The sequence below is a fragment of the Ursus americanus genome, chromosome 28, assembly GCF_024610735.1.
Source record: "Ursus americanus isolate L20-20 chromosome 28, mUrsAme1.1.p, whole genome shotgun sequence".
NCBI classification, from domain to species: domain Eukaryota; kingdom Metazoa; phylum Chordata; class Mammalia; order Carnivora; family Ursidae; genus Ursus; species Ursus americanus.
Window position 1 is genome coordinate 34,995,735 of NC_142154.1, and position 26,766 is coordinate 35,022,500.

Genomic DNA, 26,766 nt, shown 5'->3' on the forward strand with positions numbered 1-26,766 from the left:
TGGCCCACCCCTCTGCAGTATGATTTACTTAGGTGGGGCTTGCTGTGTTCACCGGAGGTCACGGCCGCACCAGAGTTCCCTGGTGATGAAATCTGTAACTCTCAGTATTTCCACCAGGCCCCATCCCTGATTTTCTTCCTTTGGTTTGGACAATCCCACAGGCCTCACAGCTGATGCAGCCCAGGCTGTGCAGACCACATCAGTGCCCTGCTGGCTGGTGTTCCCGTGCTTGGGAGATAAAGTGCTCTTTTTGTGAAAGGCAGGCCCCCACCCACAGTGACAAATGTCCTCTACAGTTCATGCATTCCAGAGGATGCTCTCAGCTTCGAGACGGGAGCATTGTCAAGTGGGTTGTAGGCGGAGAGGGAAAAGGAAAAATTAAAGCCATTAATATGCTGGAAGAAATAAAGAAGCTGGTTCCTTAAGACTGGGCTCCTAGGACGTGACTCAGGTTCCTCAAGCCATGTACAACAACCCACTTTCTTTCCCATCCCCTATTGGGCTCAATATTGTGGTCAGAGGCAAGCAGGGCCCAAGCCTCTCGACCACAGGTGCCTCACACACATCCCAAGTTTCCTGCCTCCTCACTGAGCCCTTTCTAAGCCAGGGTGCCTCACCAGTGCTGTACCTATGAAATATGTTCTTTTAAATCCAACTGGGAGCAGGACTAAAAATGTTAAATTAAGTATAGGATGGTGCTTCCTGTGACTAAATTTTTCACTGTATTTTACTGATTTATTGATATTTATTAATTAAAAATGTGGGACAGCACACACCAGGGTGTACAGTTACAAGGAGAGATATCGAAATATGTATCGCTTGTCTCTCCAAACACACACACACACACACACACACCCTTACACACACTTCCTTCTCAGGCACTGAAAGTACTCACCCTTTAGCCTTGGCTTTATGACTTGCCACCCTCGAGTTGTGTTCCTTACCAAGACATACATCCATACGCATTTATGGGTGTACGTGCGATCTGCAGTGTTTTATTTATAAGTGGCCAACTCATTGCAGCACGGAAACACGCATTTACAAACAGATATCTGTTTTATGAAACCCTATTCCTTTGTTTTAATAGCTGAGCTATCCAGCCATAGCATAATAATGTACAAGGTAAATGCGTCTCCGTTTCTACAATTTGTTCCGAGTTTTCTCAAATGTGACTTAACTGCAAGAATTTCCCAACCATCAAAGAGACGCCACCGCCCAAAGACCAGTTTATTCCAGACGCGAAACCTGCACAGTTATAAATGGCAGAGGTTTTTCGGGGTGAACTTTAACTTGAAACTACCCTGACAACAGAGATTTGCTCCAGGGGTAACACGAGGGAGAAAGCCACCTTCCTGGAAAGCACTCATGATGCGAAAGGGAAACATCCTGTTATTCTGTATTCTGGGATGAAATCTGTATCGTACAGAAGAAGTCCGGGTACTTTGGGTGTTTATTAGGATGGCATACAACGGATGAACACCTCTGAACTGGTATCTGTAAAATGTTTCTTGTTTAAAGTGCTGAGAGAAAATTGGTCGGGATGTGCTCTGAGCGCAATATCGAAAGACCCGGAATGGTATATACACAGAACAGGAGAAAGAGCAGACTGTAATTCTTATTTACTAATGCTCGATCCTGGCGCTCTTCTAACAGCTTGTGCATTGTCAGATCAACAATCTGCACTAAATAAATGACCATTTGGGAATTGCTAGGGAGAGTCTCTGTTCCTCTCCCTGCTCGACTAAAAACTGTCATTTGCAATCAAAGAAAGCGGCCTTGGAGCTGAGAACACAGCACCCGCTGCCTTATAGTTGTCTCTTTCTGAGGACAGACCAAAGATTCACATTAACTTGATCTTTTGCAGCCAATCTAATTTCATTCTGCCTGAATCCAAGAGGACTCCACGCCACGTTCAGAATCTCCGCAGGACTGCGCTAAAAACTTAATACGCTGACTCGCTTTTCTGTTACCGAGCCTCTGGATTCTGAGAGGCTGTAACAGCAAATTGAGGACAAGGAGTAACCCAGATTAACTCGTGACCCCTGAGGGTGAGGCGAAGAAAGAGAGTTCTGCCTTAAGTTTCAAAACGGTGGTGGGTTTTTAAAAAGTAAAATCTACTGAGGACATGAGCTTCCAAAACACCTACCCAAATGGAGTAAGTAATGTGGCCTCTCTAGAGCCTGTGGATGTTTTAAATTCAATCAGAAGGGGGAATGAAGCATGAGAGACTACGGACTCTGGGAAACAAACTGAGGGCTTCAGAGGGGAGCGGGATAGACCGGTGATGGGTAGTAAGGAGGGCACGTATTGCATGGTGCACTGGGTGTTATACGCAACTAATGAATCATCGAACTTTGCATCAGAAACCAGGGATGTACTGTATGGTGACTAACATAATTAAAAAACATTAAAAAAAAATAAAAGCAAAAAACAATTCCATTCTGGTTCTTTAAACAGGATGTTAAGCACAGATATATAACCGGAGAATGCGAGTGTAACTAAAACTGTACTTACCATCAGGTCCTCAGGTGCTGGTCTTTCTTTTGGTTGTTTCCGCATGCTGTAAGAGGAAAGAGGAAAAGCTCATTGTTATCTAGATCACTCACGGATTTGTGCTACATTTCCCACCATGGGCTATTTCCCCCGGAATCTGAATGATTTCAAATTCATTATGTTCAATTCTTGGCCAAAGTATTAGCATATATTCCCTGTCTTTTATTTGGACCTTTAATTAATCAGATTTGGGGAAGATCTCATGAATCAGAAACCCAAAGATTTTTTGGGGAGGGAGTTATTCTTGCAATACAGATGACGAATGAATTTAAATTTACCTAATTCCACTTCTGAAATAAATGTGGGGGACATAAAGCAGCAATATTTCTTCCTGACTCAGTTTCCAATTTATTTCAGACTTAAATCGAAGGAACAACAGCCTTCTTTTTTGGTAACTGGGATAAAGTAATTAGAAAAGAAACATGACTATTAGTCAAATGAGAAAACATTTTATTCCTTCATTAGGACTCTGAGTGACAAGTAATACATAAAAGAGGTCAGGAATCTAGATAATGCTACAAAATTACCAATGGGCTGTTCCATTAGTTCAACTTTTATTTATTTTGGCTACAATGCAAGTGGATATTCATTAAACAGCTGGGGAGGAGTTAAGTTTGTTTAAGCTGCTTAAAGAACCACATTCCTCGTACAAATTATTTCTTGTCTTACGTACAGTAAGTATCATCAGTAGCTGTATCGTGTATGAAGCTGCATGATGAAGCCCTCCCATGTGGGACCGACGTGACGATGGGTAGTTACCTATTTGGTGGCCGTAACTATACTAAACTCAGGGTGTCTGCAGGATGAAGTCATGAAAAGAGACTGCTTCTTCTATTACTTCAAAATCACACAGATGCTTTTTCTTTACACAAGGCAACCTCTAACAAGCACGAGGAAAACCCGTCATATGATTCCTGCATTTGCTGACAGTATTTTTTTTTTTTTAAGTAGAGAGACTTAATGATCATTTGGTAAATAAGAACCGTAGTTATGAACCATTAATGACATCGAGGACATTTGCCTTCCCTATAAATAACCATATGCACCTCTCAAATACTGCATCCATTAGCAAGTAATTCAAGCTGTCTCGCCAGTGGAGTTGGTAACAGTCCTAATCTGACATTCCAAAGTAGCTGTATCTCTTGGGAAAACAAGGCTATTACCCACTATCATTTCTGTTTCGGCTTGACATCTGTGGAAATTTCAACACAGGTTATCCCTCCCCCTGTCTCCATAAAACTTTTACATAGCAGCTGATTAATTTTTTGGACAGAAGGAAGGCAAAGCCTTATCTGCTTTTCCCCGTCTGCCCAGAACTGGCCCCACCCCCAAGTGGGTCTCAGGCCACACAGCGAGGTCCATAACCGTCCTGTCACGAATCCCACAAATCCCACATTGCTGGGTGGGTGAAGCCCAAACCAGTGCTCCGGGAAGCTTAGGAATAACACGGTTTATTTTACAATTTCTGCATTTCAAAATGGGACATTCCCATGATGTGCTTCTGAGTGTTTCTAGGAATTTCATGTAAAGGAAATTAAGAGAGATTAATACACATTTCTGGATAATGGCTCTGGATTATTGATGAGCTCAGGATTCCAGTGTTCAACCGATACATAGGTTTTTTCTAACATGGCACGCTTTGGAAATAAAACGTCTGCAGGGTAAAAATAGTTTTTAAAGGCTACAGAATATTATATAAGTATTTTAAATAAATAGAAACAGTGTTAATAAAGTGTTTAAAGTCATGGGGAAAAAAAATCTCTTCCTCACATATTTTTCTATGGAGTATAAACCGTATGAGACATTTTTATTAAGAGGTAACATATTACACTTAGTCAAAAAGGTGATAAAGCTTGACATTTATATTAAGGAATATTTCTTGGCTTCACTTTAGTGTAATCATCAGATGGATCATGGTGGGGGAGGGGAAGGGGACAGTGCACAACCGTTTTGGTTCAGCAAGGACTCCCTACTGCACCATTTCGAGGTGCCACAGGAACGAAGGGTTCATTTTCCACCACTGAACATGACTCTAAAGGGGTGATGAAATGGAATTCGGTGGACGAGGGGAAGGAATGTAGAGGTAGTTATGAGGAAGTTCCAGAATGTTCAGCACAGTTTCTGGTTAGTTCTGTCCCCTGCTTTGTGGTGGTCATTGCTACGCTCCCAATTTCCTTCTCTCTCTCGGTCTCTTTCTCCATGCCAGGGTGAGGGAGAGGGCCGAGGGAGGGCAGTGGAGCAACGGGACCGTCCACGGCCACCTGGGTGCTGCTGAATGGGGAAGAGGCAGGTGGATGATGTGAAAGGGGGAACCTCTTCTACCGAGGGGGAAAAGGCAGAAGGCTGGCAAAGAACTCTTGGCAGAAAAATGCCTGTTTCCTCAGGTGTAAAACGACAAGGGGTTGCCTGGAGTCTCTGAGGGCCCCTTTGATCTAAATCCTATGGTTCCTCCCAGTTCTTTAATGGCTCAAGTGGGCCTAATGGAACCAAGTTTTCAGAGTCTTTCAAACACCAAAATTCACTGAAATGGGACACCAGTATTGTGTTTAACATATAACCAAAGATAAAAGTTATTTACTGAAAATCCAACGAATTAATAAACTATGACGCTTCCACTAAGTGACAGACAGTTTTATGGGTAATTGAGGTTACATTAATAAAAATAAGCTTCATATGTTTGTTCAACAGGGGCTATAAAATTGTGTATTTCTTAAAAAAAAAAAAATTGGATAGCAACAGTGTGTGTGCTCGAAGAAGTAGCCTGATTCTCAGCAGTTTATTAAAACAAGAAAGAGCCTCTAAAGTACATTTATGACCCTTTGTGTAAATAACGTTTACATAATTTAAACAATTTCTTCAGCTTTGCTGCCCCATCTGCCCAAGGCCCCGAAGTCCCTCCCGTCTCCAAGAGGAAGCAGGGAGAGCCATAAGGTCTCACGGAGCCGCACAGTTAATGGCATGTATCATTTACATTGAGGGCATGGCATGTTTGCAAACGGGCTCACCACTGAGTGATGAAATGTACAAATGGCTCGGAGAACTCTCCAACCGGAAGGACGGGCGAATCCTGGGATGGAGGAAAAACAAGTCACCAAAAGTCACAACAATTCCTTTTCTTCCTTTATATGCACCCCCCCGCCCCCCAAGGAGCAGGATAAAGATGAATCTATAACAAGGATTCACCAGCATGTGTAAAGGAATATAAGGCCTCATCCAATTAAAAAGGCTGTCTACACCCTCTCCCACATGTTTACGTAAAAATGCCAAATTTAAAGCCACACACATTTTACAATGGTGAGAAACCGAGAGCAAAGAGGGAGGGGAGGTGAAAAAAGGACAATGATAGCCACAGGGTAGGAAAGAAGGTACGAAAGTGTAAATGAGAAATTAATGATTATTTAAGTAACACACAAATGGTCTTGTAATTAACAAAGAGCTGTGAAATTATTCTTGTGTTGACCTTTGTTTCTTTTACTGGATTTGCTATTTATTTACACTTCCCTTTTTATTTACATTTATTTGTATATTCAACTGCTCTTAACTGCTTGCTGAATCATTTGGGTCAGGTTTGTTTTTGTTTGTTTTTGTTTTTTATTTTAATAGAAAGGCTTTTATAGGGGAAGTTGTTTCCCCGAAAAGGAATTTTCGCCTATTTGCCAGTCTGGGCAAACTCGTCCTGTGAGAAAGGCAGTGAATTAAGGACACAATGAAGAACTCCCACCTTGACCACCAAACAGAACTGGGGTGGAGGAGGGAGCCACTTAAAAGAGCAGGAAACAACAAAGCCACAAATGACAACCACTGATAACACAGGGAGCAAACCCCATCACCATTTGCAAACGAAGGCTTTAAGAATTTAGGAGTTTTTCCAAGAATGACAGAGAGTGCCACTGTGTTTATAGTGTAGCGGCTCAGGATGTAATGAAATTACACTGCAGAGTACTTTAACAGTCATCTCATTAGACCTACAGTTGGAACAAGAGAGCCACATAAAGTAGGCAGCTGCAAATGACTCCATTCCCATCTATTCTCATTTGCTATTAAAAATACCTTTCGGCGGCTTTTTTCCTCTCTGACATCCCTACACAAAGTGCCCTGCAAAGTATGATACATGCACCTATTTAAATTAACAAAGGAATGACTTATTTTAATCTCACTGTGCTTTGGAGTGCTTTGGCCATTTGGATGAGCAATATATCATTACATACAACCTTCCAGCGCTGCAGGCAAGAAACTCAGAGCATGCAGCATTTGGTGGGAGCCAAACAATTTCTCTAGCACACAACTGTGTCAAATGCATGCATGTATTCATTATTGAGAACGAGAGGAAATAGCTTTGATGTAGTGGAAAAAAGAAGATGATAAAAGCACCTCTACAATATGCGTGTCATTATCAATGGTGGCAGATAGATACAATTGCACAGCCTCCTATGTGATTAGTAAATATACATATAATTGCTGTGGCCAATTATCAGAAAAATGAGATCGGTAATTACAAGACAGAAAATTAACTAGAACTCTTATTAAGGCTTTGTTTCCAATTCAAACAATTGGGAACTGCTGGAAAATACAATTAAATCAAAAGAAACTGAGGGGGTCAAAGCAGCCAAAAAAAAAAAAAAATCGCAAAGAGATTAAAAGAAAAGGAATGTGAACAAGATGCTTCTTAGATTTGGCCTATCTGTCCTCTGCATTTACTCTATTCGTCCAGAGCAGGGGGAGATTAGCAATCATAAACTTAAAATTCTCATCAGTAGAGAAAGGCTTCCAAGAAGAAAGGAAAACAAAGGAAAATGGGAGTGAAATAAAATCTTGCCCAGTTCAAAGGATTACATGCAGGCATTACACAGAGAGGACATGAAAAACAGGGGGCTGATGAAACCGTCCACTCAGAAGAAACAGGCGCACAATAACATGACAAGTCTTCGATAAAGGTACTATAAAATGGTCACAGAAGTCCCATCGGTTTGAAGAGCAAAAATAAAACAGGATATCAATTTCAGCCCGGCCTGTTTTAGGAAAGTCATATATATATCTCACTGCGCCTGCAAGATTCTACAAGGCCCAGTTCAAGAAATGACATTTCACTGTCTCAGAAACTATTAGTAAAAAAATGGTTCAAAGTCTGAGGTTCAAAAACTATGGACTCTGATCAGGTAGTTAGTCATCCAAGTCATCATTTCCAGAATTCTTTCGGAGGTTCTAGCACTGGGAGTGTCGGAGGAGTAGTTGATTAAAAATTCGATGTTTAGGAAGATAAAAGCCTACTGCCTTAATGTGGCTGAATATTTACGAAGATGGTTAAAATTCCGGACCGGTTTTCTACAAGGATCCTAGTAGAAAACATGATGCTAATGTGGGCCTCATTTCAAAGTATGATACCAAGAGTAAATTAATGAATTATAGACTAGGCCACTTGATGAAGATGTCATTTTAACATGGATGAGAAACAAAACGAGGGAATGTGACATCTTTGCATGGGTAGTTAATTTTATTTAAGACCTGATATTGTAGCCTGTTAAGTTCCTCATAATATAAAACTAAGGAACACTGGGTGGTACCCATGAATAATTTATTTCACTTGTGAAAATGCCAGCCCAAGTCGACTTTACAGAACCGCGGAGAGTGGAGTCTCATCTCAGGGGTGCCTGGAAAGAATCACTCATCAGAGATGCAGGGGGAAATTCTAATCTCACATGCATAATGCCAGATATTTCTTTTCCTTTTAAAGTCCGTGTCTCTTGCATACCTCAAAGGAGAATTTTCTGAGATACAGAAGACTGACTGGCGGGGGGGGGGGGGAGCAGGGGGAGGTGGTCAGAATGTCACGCACAAATACGAGGGGTGGAGGGGTGAGCAAAGGAGTCCTCTGAGAGTCTCCCACTGCACAAAAGCACTCAGGCTGTTAACACTCCAAAGGAAAGCAAATGAAGAGACCTGCCGGTGTTCACCACACTGGGAGGAATTTAAATTGTACTTTTCTCATTTTTAAGCAAGTAAAATCAGAAGTTTGTTTAGAAGAGCATTGTAGAACACCTCCGAGAACCTGCCTATGGAATTCAAATCTGAGCGAGGGAGGGAGGCTGAGTGGAGCTGTCCCAGTTTCCCCGCAGCTCCCAGGGAGGGGGGCGCATCCAGGTACGGCTGGGTTAGCGGGAGCCCGAGAACCGTGCCAAGGGGTTCAGGGATCTAGTCGGGTCCTTGCTGCTACTCATCAGAAACGTGCTCTGCGAAACATGGGTTCAGGGAAGATGAACAAATACATTTCAAAAATATAAACACGAACTGGAGAAACAGTTACACTAATAACTCTCAGGCCTGGCTGAAACCGACTCTCAACTGTTAATAAAAGTCACTCTTTTTAAGACCCTGGGTGCCATACTTCACCTTAAGGGCTTTTTTTGGGGACGCTTTTCTGTTGAACTTCTAAGCACAGAGGTATGGAGTGAAACAGTGGACACAACCTTAACCAGAAGCCTTAACCTGAGATTCTAGTCCCAAGTCAACTTTAGAGTCCCGCTAAAGGGACACAAAGCTGGGTCTTGTTATCAAGCCGGCAACTGTTACATAAAAACAGCTGCCATAAACCATTTCAGTAAGCAATTCTGGTCATCAAGGAGGACAGCCTCCAAGTCTCAGAGGTTTCAGTAACTACCTGGTCAGCCCCTTTTGCTAAACAACAGGAACACAAGCACGTGGCATGCTAGAGAACGGCGAAGGACAATGGGAAAAAAGTTTGAGCGATGCCTTTGCCTTGTGAATAATGAACGGTTCAGGAAGGTCAACCCATTACAACTGAAACTGTTTAATTATTAATTATGCACAATCTATGAGCAAAAGGACAAGTTCAGAATGTTTAATGTATGCTAACTTCAACTGGACTCTCTCTGGGTATTTTGTTATTAGCACTTGTCAGCAAGGTACTCAGGCATAAAAAAAGGCAAGCAGCAGAAAATCTGAGTGTGTGTGTGTGTGTGTGTGTGTGTGTGTGTGTGTACCTACACACTCAAAGAGGAGGGGAGGGGAGGAGAGAGAAGGAGGGCTGACTCCAATCATTGCTGCTGCCAGTTCACTTGCAGACAACTATGCCAATAAGCACACTTTGTGACCTTGAGAGCAGGCAGGTAGGGTGGGTACTCCAAATACAGAAAATAAAGATGAGGCAAATGCTTCGAAATCACTTACTTAAAAGAGAGCTCATTATTTCAAAGGCATAGTTTTTTTGGCTTTGGAAAGATTCAGGACAATGTTTGTGCATGTCCACGTGTGCGCACGCATGCATGAGTGCACGGGAAATGGGTAGAATCTGAATTCGGTGGATTATATCAGTGTCAGTTTCCTGGTTGTGATACTGTACTATACTTACAAGCTATTAACATTGGGGGAAACGGGGTGAAGGGTAAACAGGCTCCCTCCATATTATTATTATTTTAAAAATTATTATTATTTATTTTAGAGACAGAGAGGGGAGGGACAAAGGGAGAGGGAGAGAGAGAATCTTAAGCAAGCTCCATGCCCAGTGTGGAGCCTGATGCAGGGCTCAACCTCACGACCCTGAGATCGTGATCTGAGCTGAAATCAAGAGTCGGACATTTGGGGCGCCTGTGTGGCTCAGTCGTTAAGCGTCTGCCTTTGGCTCAGGGCGTGATCACAGAGTCCCAGGATCGAGCCCCACATCGGGCTCCTCTGCTGGGAGCCTGCTTCTTCCACTCTCACTCCCCCTGCCTGTGTTCCCTCTCTCGCTGGCTATCTCTCTCTCTGTCAAATAAATAAATAAAATCTTAAAAAAAAAAAAAAAGAGTTGGACGTTTAATCAACTGAGCCACCCAGGCGCCCCTCTCCATATGATTTCTTACAACTGCATATGAATCTCAAATGATGTTGAAATAGAAAGTTTAAAAAGAAAAAGGTAAGGAACTACTTTTAAAAACTCTGATGAGGTCCAGATTCTTGGTGGAGCTCAGCTTTGTGTAAAGGGAAAGGCTGGCATAACTACTCAATGGAAAAAAGTTAAGGGAACTTTGCTTGAAAAAATATACCTGAGGATTTAATTTTGCCTTTAATTCATAATTATGGATAATAATGAAACCTTACAAGGATATGGTAGTTAATTCAAACATTGATAGGGCATAGACATAAAGTACTATGTAATAAAAACGATAGTCATTCATTACTTATTTGTTGGTTTGTTCATTCAGTAATTTTCTTGACCACCTACCATGTCAAAGGCTCTGAGCCTGGCAACGTGGGACGACTGATATTTAATCCATAACCTTAAAGAATTTGTGTACTAGTCAGGAGGACAAGGTGTGTACCCCTAATAAAGAGCCCTGCAAGATGGAGGAAATGGCCAAGTAAGGGCTGTACTGGGGAGCACCAAGTCTGGCTGGTACACAGGAGTTCATAAGGGAGAATGACAGAAAACAGAGTACGAGTCTGGAGAGACCTTCTTTGCCCTCCTACCCTCTTCCTTCCTCACTTCCAGAGAGTACTGGGGAGGAGGAGGGACCTCGAACAGTTGCTTCTATGTCCTGTTTCCTTCTCTTCGTGCAAAACAGACTTTCCTTCAAACCAAGATTTTATGCTTATCAGGAGTAAAAGAAGGAAGACAGAAGAAGGGCAACTTCTCGGACATCTCAGGGTGTTGGCCACGCCGGCAAATTCTAAGGTCAGTTGTGCTGTTGGTTAGATTAAGGCAGCCTGGCAGTTAAACAGAATATGGCAAGCCTTCCAACATGTTTAAATAGCTTATTCCAGATTTCATGGTGTCAAGCCATCAAGTCAATAGGTAGTTAAAATCAGAGAATCACCTAGAGTCTGATCAGTATCGAGTTAATGCACTAACATTTAAAAAATAAATTTTCTAATTCGAGCCTAATGTTCCTTTGGCCTGGCCCAACGATTTCTGTCCCTACACACGGGGATTCACCCTAACTGCCACAGCTCTTTTAGATTGTTCCACTCTTGTCCACAGGGTTGGGATCAAAGGTCGTTTGCAATTCCAGTGGCTTCATGTCAGGCAGCACAGCATTTTGCCTTGTTAGACCCCAAACTGGTTTTTGATTCTCCACTGTTCACTACCTTAAAAGAGCACTTTTGTGAGACAACGGCAGAATCCACAGGACAAAGCTCCTCTTGACTGAGAAGGAAACCTGGTTTGTTTGAAAAAAACAAAACAAAACAAAACAGAAAAAAAACCCCACAAAAAAAAAAAAAAAAACTGCACCCTCCCCTTTAAAGATCTCCACAGAAACTAATTTACAAACTAAGTATCTATCTGTCCAAAGTGTAATCCAACGGTAGATTTGGGAAAGTAGCTCAGTTTTAATATTGTGAAGGTCCTCGGTGTATCTGTAGGGTGCTGCTCTAATGGGCCCTAGTGGGGGTGGGGTGAGTGGGGACAAGGCAGTCACATCTTATCTTGTCAGAGAGGAAGGTGGGAACTAGATGACAGCTGTTCTAGGTCAGCCAGAGAATGAGACAACAGCCCGGCTTAAGATACAAGTGAACCATAATTACACATCGGAGTTGTACAAGTTCAGACAATGCTTATGAAATCACTCACTTAAAAACGTGGCCGCTCTGTGAGGAAACGATCAGTATTTTGACATTATGTGTATTTTTGATATCACAATGCAGACAGAACTGACCAAATCCTTGGGGTGTTAGGAGGGACGGTGCTGGGAATGAGGCTGTGAATTTAGGAAGGCTTGCAGATGGACGTCATGAGAAAAGAAAGCCTCTGACCCTTCTCTGCTGGAGACCAGCAAGCCCTCCTTTCACTCATCCCACTCCGCATCAAGCCGTGAGCAGAGAAAGTGAAAGATGATTCAATTTCCACACCGGGTCACCCCATGCTCTGGGTTGCCAGATGTGACAAATTACATGTGTGGGCACTCTGGTGTAAAGTTCTGTCCACTGGGTCTGGGCTGACAGTAGCAGCTCATTTAACTTGTCTCAGAAGGACCTGGAACCAGGGGCAAAAGGCCTGAATTTTTGCCACTTAAGCACCCACCTGACCTATAAACCCTTAAATCAAGGGACAACCAGCTGTTAGCCAAGTGAACACCACAACCGGATGGCTTATAAAAAACACAAAACATAAATGAACAAGTCTAGAAGAATCTGTCTGTAGGTAATTGGGACTTGAGATTATAAAGATTTTTTCCTGTTTTTTTCTCCTCAACATGTTGCAGAAGTTCTTCAGCACTGAGGTCAAAGGGAAGAGGGAAAAGAAACTTTGTCACTAATATCAAAACCAACCCATCATTTAGTCTACAATTTTTTGGCCACTTCAAAGGTTTATATTTACTCAGAGATTTTCTAGACCTATGGCAAAGATCTTGGTGTTTTATTAAATTCCTTGAAAAGAGGTAGAGAACTAGAACGTGGATTAATCTTTGAAACCATATTTACAGTTGCTTTCTCTCTGAAGCTAATGAACAACCTGTTTTTTTCTCTTTCTATTTTAGGTCACTTGTTGGTCACAGGCTGTAGGTCACAGTATTACTTAGAGGTGTCCATACGAACAGTACACACACACACACACACACACACACTCGCACACGAACATCCACACATACCTCCCCTTTCCGTGGCATGGGCAGAACAGCAAAAACATGCCTGTCTCATACCAAAGGGATTGCATTTACAAAAGTAAAACCCGTTATTGTCCTCTCGGTAGCCTCCCAATGCATTTCTATTGCTTTTCCATAAAACACTGCAGCAAATAATCAAGCATGACCATTGACATCCACAAGATTGAGTTTTAGGAACCATTAAATGAGCTCACCCTCGTGGGAAGCCTCCTGCTCAGGCTGGTCTAAAGGTAATTATTCAGCAATTCCTACCTGTGGTTTTACCTTGTCCCTGTATAGTGTTTGAATTTCATATGCTGGTAAGGGCAATTTTTTTTCCTCGGGAAAAGTCCAGCTACACATGTTTGATCCGGGACTTAAATTATAATGTTAATATACACCCTTCACCAGGTTCGATGTGCAGAAGTGCTGATTAAAAGCCATCTTAGATTAAAGGGAGATCATAAACTAAACAAAAAACGCAAGAGGAGAAATCTCAGGGAGAATAATAACCCTTAACAGATTCCGAAATGAAGGGAATTAACCCCTCCTCTTTTCCTAGGTAAGGGGTTAACACAGAGCTAACTGAACTACACGTACTCGTCGTTCAAGGGCAAGAACCTGGCAGGTCCGTGTCCTGAAAAATCAACAAGCCATAACACTATCAAGTCAGACTCTGAGAACTCACTGAAATCCAAAGACCACATCGTCACACTGTATGTCCTCCTGATGTTCACTCGACTGTTAGTTAAAATAATTACCGCCATTTGCCACCTGCACTGCAAGCTAAGGAGAAGGGAAAAAACAGACCTTCCCGGGGCTGCACGGTGCAGGAGTGCTGGTGGGATTTGCTTACCTATTTTTATAAACAAATTCAAAGGCTATGTGAGCTGTGACTCAAAGGCTGAAAATTATATGTGAAATTGTGCTCTACCTGGTTCCAAACAATAAACTCGCAGAGAAGGGAATTTAAAGCTGGGTAAAGAAGATAGCGCATCAGTTTAAAATTAGTCAATATAAGAGGAACAAAGAGAGGGAGACAGGGAGGGAAGAAGGGGGAGGAAGTGAAAAAAAAATAGAACTACATACTGTGAAATGAACAAGTTCAGTTAGAATGTTCATCAGGATTTGGAAAATCATAATGCCATCTGCTACTCTGGACCTCAGAACATCAGGGATCTCGTGGGCCCAGACGCTTCCATTTCCAGGAGGAAGGAAGGAACTTATACTCCCTGGAACGCTGCCTCCATTCTGGAATGGAGGCAACACCCCAGCCGACCGGTTTGGAATCTCTTTTGAGAACATTTGCACTGCTCACATACGCGTTTTCCCTGGTTTAGGGAAAATGAGCGGCAGGCAAAATGATTACAGCAACTCGGCAGTGAGGCGGAGCGGTGCCCCGGCCTGAGCTGCTGGGGAGCTGACCCTGGTATCCAGCTTGGGCTCAGGGTGTGTAGGTCCCATCATGGTGGATTAAATGAGCATTGTCCTACGGCTGGATAAGACTTCACAATAGAGCAACACATGTTAAATGACAGCAGCCAAAATTGGCCCCACCAGGCAACTGCCCATTCACAGAACGCTATTCATAGGCCTCCACCACCAAGAAATTAATTCATTAATAATACATCAGGCTTCATGGACAATTCAACGAAAACAACAAAAAGCTACTTGTTCAATGACTGCGTAAAAGATGCAAAATTTTTCCTGGTTAAAACAAACAAACAAAACCCAAATCTAATTGACTTACTGTAATCTAAATCATACGGATGTTTATGCTAATATTTTGGTTAGTAAACAAGAAGAAATGGAGAAAGTCTATCTACTGAATTCACTCAGTGCCACGAGGAAAAAATAAAAATACAGATTTTTCTTCAGCATTAGCTAATAAAATCTGAATTTATAGAACTGGGTATTTAAAAATTATTTTTTCCCATTTAAATGACTTTGTACATCCTTCCGACTACCAGGACAAATTTTGCTTTTAACTTGTTTCTTCTGTTACATTTTTTTAAACTCACTTTCTTTCTCCTCCCTCCCGACAACTCATAAATATGAATTAAATATAATTATAAATGAACAGAACATTAACTTTTGGATTACCGCTGTGTTTTGGTAGAATGTTAATGTCATTTCTAAAGAAACAGTTATTACCAATAGAAAAAGTAATTACTAAAGGAACCCCGGCCTTAATGCTAACCTATTTTCAATCTTCACACCAGCCAAACTGCATTAATTTAAACATACTGGACTTTTCAAAGGAGGTATTAGATTTCTAAAGGTTGCCTTACATAAAGGGGAGTATCAGTTTTCGGGGTCCCAATTATATATTCCCAACACTATGGGACACAGGTCTAGTTCACGATATCGCTGGAGGACAAGACTATTGTGTATCCACTTGTATTAAGTTACCAAGTTTCTAGTGCCTCGGTCATTAACTCATACAAGTGACAAGCGTCATGGAATTGTGTATCAACACCCATGTACTCGAGTCGTTAGAGTGTTAGCCACTGCGGTCGGAAGCTCGGGCCTGCACAGGTCATCAGGGAGCTCAGGCCAGTGAGTATTGTCTCAGGGTAAACTGCCTGCAGTTTCGTGTTGTGAAAGGAAGAGGCCTGCCTTTGGATGCTGGGAGCAGGAGAGATGGGCATGTTCCTTTTACTTTTTACTAACTTCAGAAGCCAGAATTACGGCAAAGTCCCCCAGGCAAAAGAAAAAAAAAACAGAATGGATATTATTTCCTCTGGGATTGGTTAATACCGCTTTTTGAATTCCAGGGAGGTTTCCTTAGGCAACCATTTTCACCCCCACTGGCCGCCCCCAGAGAGCACCTGCTACGTTCATAGCCCAGTAGCTTCTCACTTAGCCAGCCCCCAGTAACCTGTCTGGGAACGAGTGATTCTGCAAGAATGATTGTTTTTTGGTTTAAGAGCCAAATCTTCTGTATATATAAATCTTTCTAAAAGAAGTCAAGCTCCTTCCTGCCGATTTAAACAGATATGCAGAATAGAATTCCATTTTTTCTTAAAGGCCGGGAGTCATTCTTAGCGAAACTGAACTGTGTTGCAATACATCTATGCCCTTGGGGCATGTCTGCAATGCCTTCCAAGTTGTTTTCTTTTATAGCTTTTAAAATAATCTCTCCTTTTGATGCCACAATGTTCAGCTGTCACTTTTTGCTTCCATCAAGGTCAGTCATAGGGTAGTAAGTGGAAAGAGCCATACCCTTTGACTGCCACTCAGTTTCCTCATCTGTAGAATGGAGTGTTAATGGGAAAGCAACATGTTTCCTGGGGGAAATGTCCTGCAAACGATAAAAGTTAAGCCTAGACGTCTGAATTTCGATAAAGGACCATGTAAATTAGCTAAGTACCTTCTCATCATATACTTTCTCTTACTTTTTTGGATTTGTTTTTCTGCAGTCTTGAAAAAACAAGTAGTAAGTTCTTATAATTATGCATACACTTCATTTAACAAATACTTGTATGTGACCACTGCATGTGAGGTGAAACAGTATAAAGATAGAAATGAGAAGCCTAGGAACTTAGAGTCTAGTTGATAAACTACGTATAATTGGGTCTGGAACAGGAATTAATAATACATTTTCTTAAAAGATTTTTATTTATTTATTTATTTGTCAGAGAGAGAGAGAGAGAGAACACAAGCAGGGGGAACGGCAGGCAGAGGGAAAGGCAGGCTCCCTGCTGAGCAAGAAGCCCAATGCAGGGCTTGACCCCAGGACCCTGGGATCATGACCTGAGCTAAAGGCAGACGCTTAACTGTCTGAGCCACCCAGGAGTCCCTAATAATACAGTTTGGAATGAGGTGCGTGGTACCATCCTATGAACAGAATGCTAATCGCCTTCTTCCCGTAAACATGCGTTTCTCTCTGTGTGACCCATGTCAGCGAGGGCCTGACTGCCCCAGCTGTGTGCTTCATCCCTGACCCCACCTCTCTACGTTCCCCTACATCCGATTATTCACCCAAGTCAGTTTATTCTATCTCCTACTCTTCAAACACGCTCAGGCTAATTAAAAGCCCTCGTACTCTCTGATCAGAACTACAGCTTCCTAACTGCCCCTCCCAAACATCTTCCACAACCCTGTTAGAGATTTTTCTGAAACACATCTGGTTCTGTTGATCATGTTTAAAACTTTCAGGGCCCTCCCCCGGAAAGTGCCTTCAGGCACAGTGTGTAAAGATCCTCTGAAATGTGGCCCTTGTCTCATCTCCTGATACTTTGCCAAGCACTGCAGCCAAGCTGAACTCCGTAGAGGCTTCCGGTATCTGAGACTAACTCCCGTGGCCCTTCGGGGTCCCAATTCTCTGTAGAAACTTCTGGTACATTATCATCTCCTCCATCATCAGCCCTCTCGTCTGCATTTCCCAGCACTTTGTCCACACTTTTATTAGAGGAGTTATATAGCTGCAAACATCATTGAAAACCTTATCATAAATACCTACTTATGTGAGTGGTTAAAGAGAATCAGTGTGGTCCTCTGAGAGCCCAGACCATCAAGTCTCATACCACTTATATTACCTCCAATTTAGTTTAAAGTGATCTGTTTATATGTGACTGTTTAGTGGTCTGCCTCGCGGACTAGAGCAGAAACATTTTAACAGTGGCAACTGCATCCCTATCCCCAATACCCAGCTCTGGGATTAATACAGGTTTACAGAATGATTGTTTGGGATATAATCAATGATTTTCATACCATAATCTATGGAACTTTAAGAATTTTTATGAGAGTGCCAAGACTGGGGTAGAGACAGGGACGAGGTCTAAGCCTCCCACCCTCTGATCAAACTAGAATGGCTTCAAAGTCCAAAAAAATAAACTCAAAACTTTTGTGTGCCAAAGAACACCAGGAGGGTGAAAAGACAATTCACAGGATGGACGGAGATATTTAGAGTCGCGTATCCAGAATATATAAAGAACTGTTACAACTCAATAATGAGACAAATAACCCAATTTAAAAATGGACAAGGGAACTGAACAGACCTTTCTCCAAAGAAGATAATCAAATGGATAATCAACATATGAATATATGTTCAACATCATTAATTAAAAGGGAAATGCAAATCAGAACTAGAATGAGAGAACACTTCACATACACCACGATGACTATAATTAAAAAAAAAAAAAACAAAACAACAAACCCAGAAAAAAACAAGTGCTGGCAAGGATGTGGAGAAATTTGAACCCTCATAAACTGCTCGTAGGACTTGAACATAGTATAGTTGCTATGAAATACAGTTTGGAAGTTCATCAAAAAATTAAACAGAATTTTCATATGACCCAGTAATTCCACTCCTAGGTATATACAAGTTGGAAACATAAGTCCATGTAAAAACTTGCATACAGATGTTCATAACATTATTCGTAATAGCCAAAAAGCAGGAACAGTTCAATGTTCCTCAACTGATAAATAAACAGAATGTGGTATATCCATACAATGGATCCATACAATGGAACATTCCCTGGCCATAAGTAGGAACAAAATACTGACAAATGGTTACAACATGGAAGCACCCTAAAAAGATTATGTTAAGTGAAAGAAACCAGATATACAAAAAACAGATATTATATAGTCCAATTTACATGAAATGTCCACAATAGCAAAATCCATATGGACAGAAAGCACCTTAATTAGTGGTTGCCAGGAATTGGAAGGGACAGAGGAATTATGAGTGACCGCTAACAGGTACTGAGTTTCTTTTTGGAGTGATGGAAATGTTATGGAACTGAGTTGTATACTTTAAAAGGGTGAATTTCGTATTATGTAAATTATTATTTCAATAAAAATCTTTTCAAAGGAGAAGGGACAGACAGAAATGAGTTTCTCTATGATGGCCTCTGTTCTTAGGGGCTGTGTTATATGACAGAGGCCCTACTCTGCCAGATAGGATGGGCCTCAGTAGAAGAAAAGACAAACTTAGACCACATTCTATTTTGTGTAGAACTAGGCTTGCCAGAAAAATCTGTTTTTTAATTTACTCCAAGGAGCATTTACTGAGCCCCCACTTGGGCCATTATCTCTAGCAGGTGTTGGGATAAATCCCTGTGCTGGATGACTTCATGATCGAGTGGAAGACAAACTCATGAACTAAATCTGGTTCCGTATGATAAAAACTGTAATAAAGCTTTTGTAACCAATGCTATGCTGGATGCTGCCTAGCAGTGGGCAGGAGCGTGCTGGGATGGAAGAGTGGGAAGGTAACAGGGACAGCTTCAAAGGGGAGATGCCATTTGAGCCGGGCTTTGGAGGATGCTTGGGGCATGGACCAAGTGAAAAGGGAGAGAAGGTCATTCCAAGCAGGGGGAGGGACTCTGAAGGTAACTGGCTGACCTAAAGTGAGGCTGAAAAAAATACGGGTGAGAGTCTCAAATGCCGTGCTAATAAGTTTAGATATTATCTTATAGACAGGGTCATCGATGGAAGGCTTGAGAGGCTGAGATCTGTATTTCTAAAAAGATAATTCCATGGAAGTGGAGTGGTAGGAGAAAAAAGGCATAGAGAAAAGCTTAGAAGCTTTTTAATAATGTGCTTTCAAAGCAGACTCTTCCCCTCCTTTCCTTCCCCCGTTCCTGGTCCTCAATCTTCTCATCCCCTTCTTCACGTGTCACCCTCTGCTAGAACAGAGATGTTAGCTGCCTCTTGGTTTGCCCGGTTCATGTCCAAGTCTCTAGCCATGTGGTTAACCTCCACCCTCTCCCGCCAAGTGGGCACTGGCCTCAAACGCTGTTTTCTTCTAGCACTGGACGTGTTTGCTGGCATTTCTAGAAACTGTTAGAGGAGCCTCATCTAAGTGAAGGGTTCTTCTAAGTTCAGGTGTCTGGTGGGGTGGATGCCTGTCCCCATTCATAAGGACTCTTTTTTTTTTTTTCTTAAGTAGGCGCCAAGACCAGCGTGGAGCCCAATGCAGAGCCCAGACTCATGACCCTGAGATCAAGACCTGAGCTGAGATCAAGAGCCACTCAACCGACTGAGCCACCCAGGTGCCCCTCATGAGGACTCTTTTTAATCCCACGGTAAAGATGTGCATATGCCAGTCAGGCAGCTAAGGAAGGATCCGTGGAGGCTCTCATGTCTTCATTAAAATTTATGGTTTAATAGAGTCATAAGAACTCACTGAAGGCACAAACTTCTTAGGAATGGAGGTTTGTAATGATGGGCTATTATTATTCTTGTTATTATTATTTTTGGCAACAGTCTGTTCCCATCTTAAGCTTTACTTTACGCACCATGACCAACCCCATAGCAATACCCTCCCCCCTTCCTCCAGTTCTTGCCCATCACTCAGCTGGCCACTTTGTTTTCATCTTCCTTCCCCCATCCCCACTGGGGCCTTCTTGTCCAGCCCCTCTTCCTAGCCACAGATCTTGTAGGGAAAGACATCACCTCCCCTACTTCCCACCCTGAGGCACAAAAGTCTTCTTTTTAGAGCTGTGGTCTGCCACCACTCTGCCTGTCTATTGGCCTGGAACCCTGGCCTTGCTGCAGTGACTCCATGTCCTTGATGGTACCCTTTGACACACAAACGTTTTACATTTTGATGGGGTACAATTCTTTTTCCTTGCTTATGCTCTTGGGTGTCGTATCTAAGAAACTGCGACCTAAATCACGGCCATGAAGATTTACATCTATGTGTCCTTTTAAGGAGTTTCATAGTTTTAGCTCTAACATTTAGGTCTTTGAACTCTTTTGAATTAATTTTTATGTATGATGTGATCGGTAGGGGTCCAAACTCACGCTTTTGCATGTGGATATCCAACTGTCCCAGCATCATTTGTGAAAAAAATGATTCTTTCACCATTGAATGGTTTTGGCGTCCTCGTTGGAAAACAATTGACCATGGATATATGGGTTTATCTCCGGACTCTCAATTCTATTCCATACGTCTGTCCTTATGCCAGAACCATACTATCTCCATTATGGCAATTTTGGAGTTTTGAAGTCAGGAAGCATGAATCCTCCAACTCTCTCTTTTTCCCCCAAGACTGTTTTAGCTATTCTGAGTTCCTTGCATTTCCCTATGCGTTTTGGGATCAGTTCATCCATTTCTGCAAGAGCCCCCTGGGATTTTGCCAGAGACTGCACTGAATCTGTAGACCAGTTTGGGGAGTACTGCCACCTTAACAATATTAAGTCTTCCATTCCCTGAACATGGGATGTCTTTCCATTTATTTAGGTCTTAAATTTCTTTCAATAATGTTCTGTAGTTTTCCACTTTTGTTAGATATCTTCCTAAGTCTTTTGTTCTTTTTGATTCTTTTGATAACTTGAATTGTTTTAATTTCATTTTGCATTACAAGTGTATAGAAATACAATTGATTTTGGAGCACCTGGGTGGCTCAGTTGGTTGAGCGTCTGACCCTTGGTTTCGGCTCAAGTCATGAACTCATGAGTCATGAGATCAAGCTCGGCATTGGGTTCCACACGCAGGAGGGAGTCTGCTTGAAGATTCTCTCCTTCTGCCCCTTCCCCACTCATGTGCATGCACGTGCGCTCTCTCTCCCTAAAATAAATAAATCTAAAAAAAAAGAATATAATTGATTTTTGTGTGTTCTTGTATCCTACAACCCTGCTGAACTCATTCATCAACAGTTTTGTGTGTATTTTCCAGTGTATTTTTATAGTATCATGTCATCCATCATACAGTTTTGCTTCTTCCTCCTCAACCTGGATGCCTTTTCTTTTTCTTGACTAATTTTCCTGTGTCGAGTCTCTATATAAAGTCAAACAGAAGTGGTGAGAGTGAACATCTTTGTCTTTTCCTGATCTTAGTTAGGGGGGAAGCTCTTTTAGTCTTTTACCATGAAGTACGATGTTAGCTGTGGGGCTTTAGATGTTCTTTATCAGGTTGTTGAAGTCCCCTTCTCTTCCAACTTTGAGTTGTTTTTTTTTTTTTTAAATCAAGAAAGGGTGGTAGATTTTTGCTAAATGCCTTTTCTATGTCTACTGAGATGATCGTGGGATTTTTGTTTTTTTTTCTACTAATATGGTGTATTATATTGACTGATTTTCATTGGGCCAAACTTGCTTTCTGGGCTAAATCCCACTTTATTAATATGTGTAATTTTATATGCTGCTGGATTCAGTTTGCTGGTATTTTCTCAAGCATTTTTGAATCTATATTGATAAGAGAAATTGGTCTACGGTTTTCTTGTGAAGTCTGTTTGGCTGTGGTATCAAGATATTACTGGCCTCCTAGAAGAAGTTAGGAAGTGCTCCCTTCTCTTCTATTTTTTGGAAGAGTTTGAGAAGGATTGGTGTTAAATCTTCCTTAACACCCATGAAATCATATGGTCCTGGGCTTCCCTTTATGGGAAGTTTTAAAAAATTGTATTTGCTTGTTGTAAGTCTACTCAGATTCTGTATTTCTTTCTGAGTCAGTATTGGTAGTTTGAGTTTTCCTAGGAATTGTCCACTTCATCCAGGTTATCCAATTCGCTGGCATATGATTGTTCATGTCATTTTCTTATACTCCTTTTTAACTCTGTAAGGATGGCAGTAGGAGCCTGCTTTCGTTCCTGATTTCAGACATTTGAGTCTTCTCTCTCTCTCTCTCTCTCTTTTTGGTCAGTCTAGCTAAAGGTTTGTCAATTTTGCTGATCTTTTCCAAGAACCAACTTTTGGTTTAATTTTCTCTACTGTTTTTCTATTCTCTATTCTGTTTATTTCCGCTCTAATTTTATTATTTCCTTCTGTCTGCTTGCTTTGAATATGGTTTGCTCTTCTTCCTTCTAGTTCCTTCCAGTACAAGTTTATGTTATTGATTTGAGATCTTTCTTCCTTTTCAATGCAGGCATTTACAGCTAAAAATTTCCCCCTGAACATTGCTTTTGCTGCATCCCATGAGTTCTGGTATGTTGTGGTTTCATTTTTGCTCATCTCAAAATATTTTCTAATTTCCCTTGGGATTTATTCTTTGTCTCATTGGTTATATATATGCTGGCAGTGTACTGTTTCCATATATTTGTATTTTTGTTCTGTTTTCTCCCTCCTGGGCCCCTTGGCTCCTTGGTCAGCTGTCCACTTAGTATCCATACTCTGTCTATGCCATTGTCCTCTATCAAAGGCCTGCTCTGCATTCGTCTTCTTCAGAAAGACTTCTTGGAGAAAGCAGGAGAGAGAAACTCTCCAGCGGACCCACCCCGATACTCTACATAGAGTGCTATGCCGTGACATTCCTAAGACCAAATCCTTTTTCCTTTCTATTCACAGCAGGGAAGAACGGTCAGTGTATCTCAGAATTATTGAGCTAGCATCTTCAACAATCAAGCCTATTGTTCGTCTACACACCTGGCCCAATTTATAGCCCAGTACTATCCACTAAAAGTTTGTGTCTCTACTTCAGAATATAAATTTTGGAATTTCACAAATCCTGTAGTTTTTAAAAAAATTTTCTACTTGAGTGCAGTTGACACACAATGTTACATCAGTTTCAGGTGTACAACACAGTGATTTGACCACTCTATACATTACGTTATGCTCACCACCAAGCGTAGCTACCATCTGTCACCATAAAATGCTATCACATTACCATTGAATATATTCCCTGTGCTATAGCTTTCATACCTGTGACTTATTCATTCCATAACTGGAGGCCTGTACCTTCCACTGCTTTTCACCCATTTTGCTCCCCCCTCCCCCACCCCAAGCTCTGGGAACTACCAGTTTGTTCTCTACATTGATGAGTCTGTTTTTGCTTTTATTTATTTGTTTTATTTTAGAGTCCACATATAAGTGAAATCATAGTATTTGTCTTTTACTGTCTGATTTATTTCACTTAGTATGATACCCTCTGGGTCCATCCATGTTGTCTCAAATGGTAAGATCTTATTCTTTTTTATGGCTGAATAACATTCCACTATGTGTGTGTGTGTGTGTGTGTGTGTGTGTGTGTGTGTACACAGACATCTTCTTTACCTATTCATCTGTCAATGGACACTTGAGTTCTTTGATATCTTGGCTATAATAAATAATGCTGCAAAGAACACAGGTGTGCACACATCTTTTCAAAGTAGTCGTTTTTGTTTTCTTTGGGTAAATATGAAGTAGTGGAATTACTGGATCATAGGGTATTTCTATTTTTAAATTTTTGAGGAAACTCCATACTGTTTTCCACAGTGGCTGCACCAATTTACAACCCCACCAACAGTGCATGAGGGCTCCCTTTTCTTTATATCCTCACCAATATTTGTTATTTCTCGTCTTCTTGATTCTAGCCATTCTGACAGGTGTAAGGTGATAGCTTGTTGTGGTTTTGATTTGCATTTCCCTGATGATTAGTGATGTTGAGCATCTTTTCATGTGTCTGTTGGCCTTGTAGTTCTAAGAAATCAACACTTTCATGTAGAAGATATTTCTGATCAGGTATAAGCATGACTTAAAAGAATTCACTTTTTACTAGTAAAGTGAATAAACAGAAGTCTAAATCAGGGATTTGCTAACTGGCTGAGCACCTACAGATGTTAGATAGGAATTTATTTTTAGCCACAATATGTTTGAAACATATATACTGGGAGTAATAATCCATTTTTCTGGTTGTCATATTTTAGACAATCTGAATATTCTTTTTTTTTTTTTTAAAGATTTTTTTATTTATTTATGTGACAGAGAGACAGCCAGCGAGAGAGGGAACACAGCAGGGGGAGTGGGAGAGGAAGAAGCAGGCTCATAGCGGAAGAGCCTGATGTGGGACTCGATCCCGGATCGCCAGGATCACGCCCTGAGCCGAAGGCAGACGCCCTAACGACTGCGCCACCCAGGCGCCCCTACTATCTGAATATTCTGAAACACATCTGTGAACTTAAAAACGATTCACAAGAAGGATTCAAACTATTCTGCCCGACATCTACTTTTTTCCTTTCCTGACCTGGGAAGCTCCTGGTCATCCTTTAAGACCTAGCTTAAATGCCACCTACCCTGAGGGGCTTCTCGTAATCACCCCCAGAACAAACGTGGTCCCTGGGTTCTGTAGATGCACTCTACACTGAACCAGACTATTCATTTCTGTGTCCATATCTTTTCCAAGGCTGTGACTGACTCCCATCACTGCAGTTCCTAGCACCTTAAATCACCGGTGGCCTCCACTAGTTGACTTCAGCCAGCTTGGGATGTAGTGACCCAGAAATCATTGCTGTATCCCCACCTGCCACACCAATGTGGCCAATCCTTTGCTGCCGGCCAAGCTGGAACCCTAGGCACGGGGGAGAGTGTTAAATGGCTATGTGTCTTCCTGAGCCCCAGCACATTGTATTGCTCAGGATGCGGGACCGTGCTTCTGCCTTTCTACTTTCACTTACACACCTAGTCTGCAGTTGGCCTGAGTACCTTGCCTAGAAGCCCAGTTTCTCTCTAGGCTTGAAGGCTGTCTTCACCATGGTCTGCTCAACTTAAGCTATCAAATAGCGGGAACTTTTGATAACTATCTGCTGAATGAATGCACACAAGTCCACCCATTTTACTTCATTAAAGAGAGGCACAAGCCTCTATCTCCCTTTTCAGGTGAGCTTGGACCTTACCTATACCACCTGGATTTCTGATTTCATTTCGTACCTGCTAGTTTACTAGGGTCACTATCAGGAAAGCAAAGACAGAAGACAGATGGTTAGATCACTGGGGCAACAGGTAGTCACTGTCAAGAACAAAGAGTGACCAAAGAAACCAGAGATGATCGCAAGGGAGAGCAGGGGAAAGCACCAAGTGCAGCTGTGGAAGGCTATTTAGCCTGGGAACAAATGACTCTGTTCACCAGAAAAGGCCCAAGCTCATCACTGAGTGCCAAGGCCAAACACAGGCAAAAGGGTTGGTAAAATTCAGTGAAAGAGTAAGGTAAGCCCCACCCAGTTTTATGGTCCCAGAGGGCATCAATACATCAAAGTTTAGGTCACTATTATGTTAGTTCACTATCAAGTTTAGTTCACATCAAAGTTTAGTTCGCTATCATGTTCAAAACAAGGACCTGAGTCATCAAGGAAAGGTTAAATGATATTCATTACACATCGTCAACAGGCTGCCAAGACGCAGACACATTTTAGAAACACTTCTTTCCAAAAATGAAAACTTCTCATTGATGTCAGAGCTTGAAGTAGTCAATCTCAGTTATCTAGACAATAGGGGCCATCTTACCCCCCACAGATATCGGATGGCTACGGCATCACGGCACACATAGACACTTATCACGTAACAACTAATCGAGTACTTCACATCACAGGTATTCAGGGCCTAGAGAGGGCCTGATTATGTAACAGTTTTAAAATAAGAAGTTCTTTTGAGAGAATCAAGTCCGAGGCATTGACGGTATCATTAAGATATCACTCATATCTGGAGTCAGCCAGCTCCAGGCCAGCTAAACTCTGCCTACCAAAATTAAACTGGACTGCCCTGATTTCTGATCGGAGCTTGATTCTCTTGTTACCTTGACTATCAGTTCCTGACCTGCAGTCCAAATTTCATGTTCATGATTCTTACTCTTGTTTAAATTTGGTGTCTTCTGTCTGGACATCTGGTAGCTAGCTCTGGCTTTGTTCCATGATTCTACTTCCTGACTCCCGCCCTGGCTCTGACATTTACCTCTAGCCGCTCTAGGGTTGGCTCCTGCCCACCTGGCCTTGTTTCATTACTT

General features: G+C 41.8%; 1 protein-coding gene across 5 annotated transcripts in view; it reads right to left on the reverse strand.

Annotated features, from left to right (window-relative positions):
- The window catches only part of MAP2K5 (mitogen-activated protein kinase kinase 5), a 249,041-nt gene that overhangs the window by 34,529 nt on the left and 187,746 nt on the right, over positions 1-26,766 (reverse strand). For 3 of the 5 annotated variants that reach the window (XM_087856834.1, XM_045810841.2, XM_045810840.2), the window contains 2 exons: positions 5,559-5,620; positions 2,515-2,560 (listed from right to left, as the gene is read on the reverse strand). In XM_087856834.1, coding sequence (XP_087712960.1) covers positions 2,515-2,560; positions 5,559-5,620 — 108 coding nt within the window. The remainder of the gene's footprint in view (positions 1-2,514; positions 2,561-5,558; positions 5,621-26,766) is intronic. The other 2 variants (XM_087856832.1, XM_087856831.1) reach the window with 1 other exon arrangement.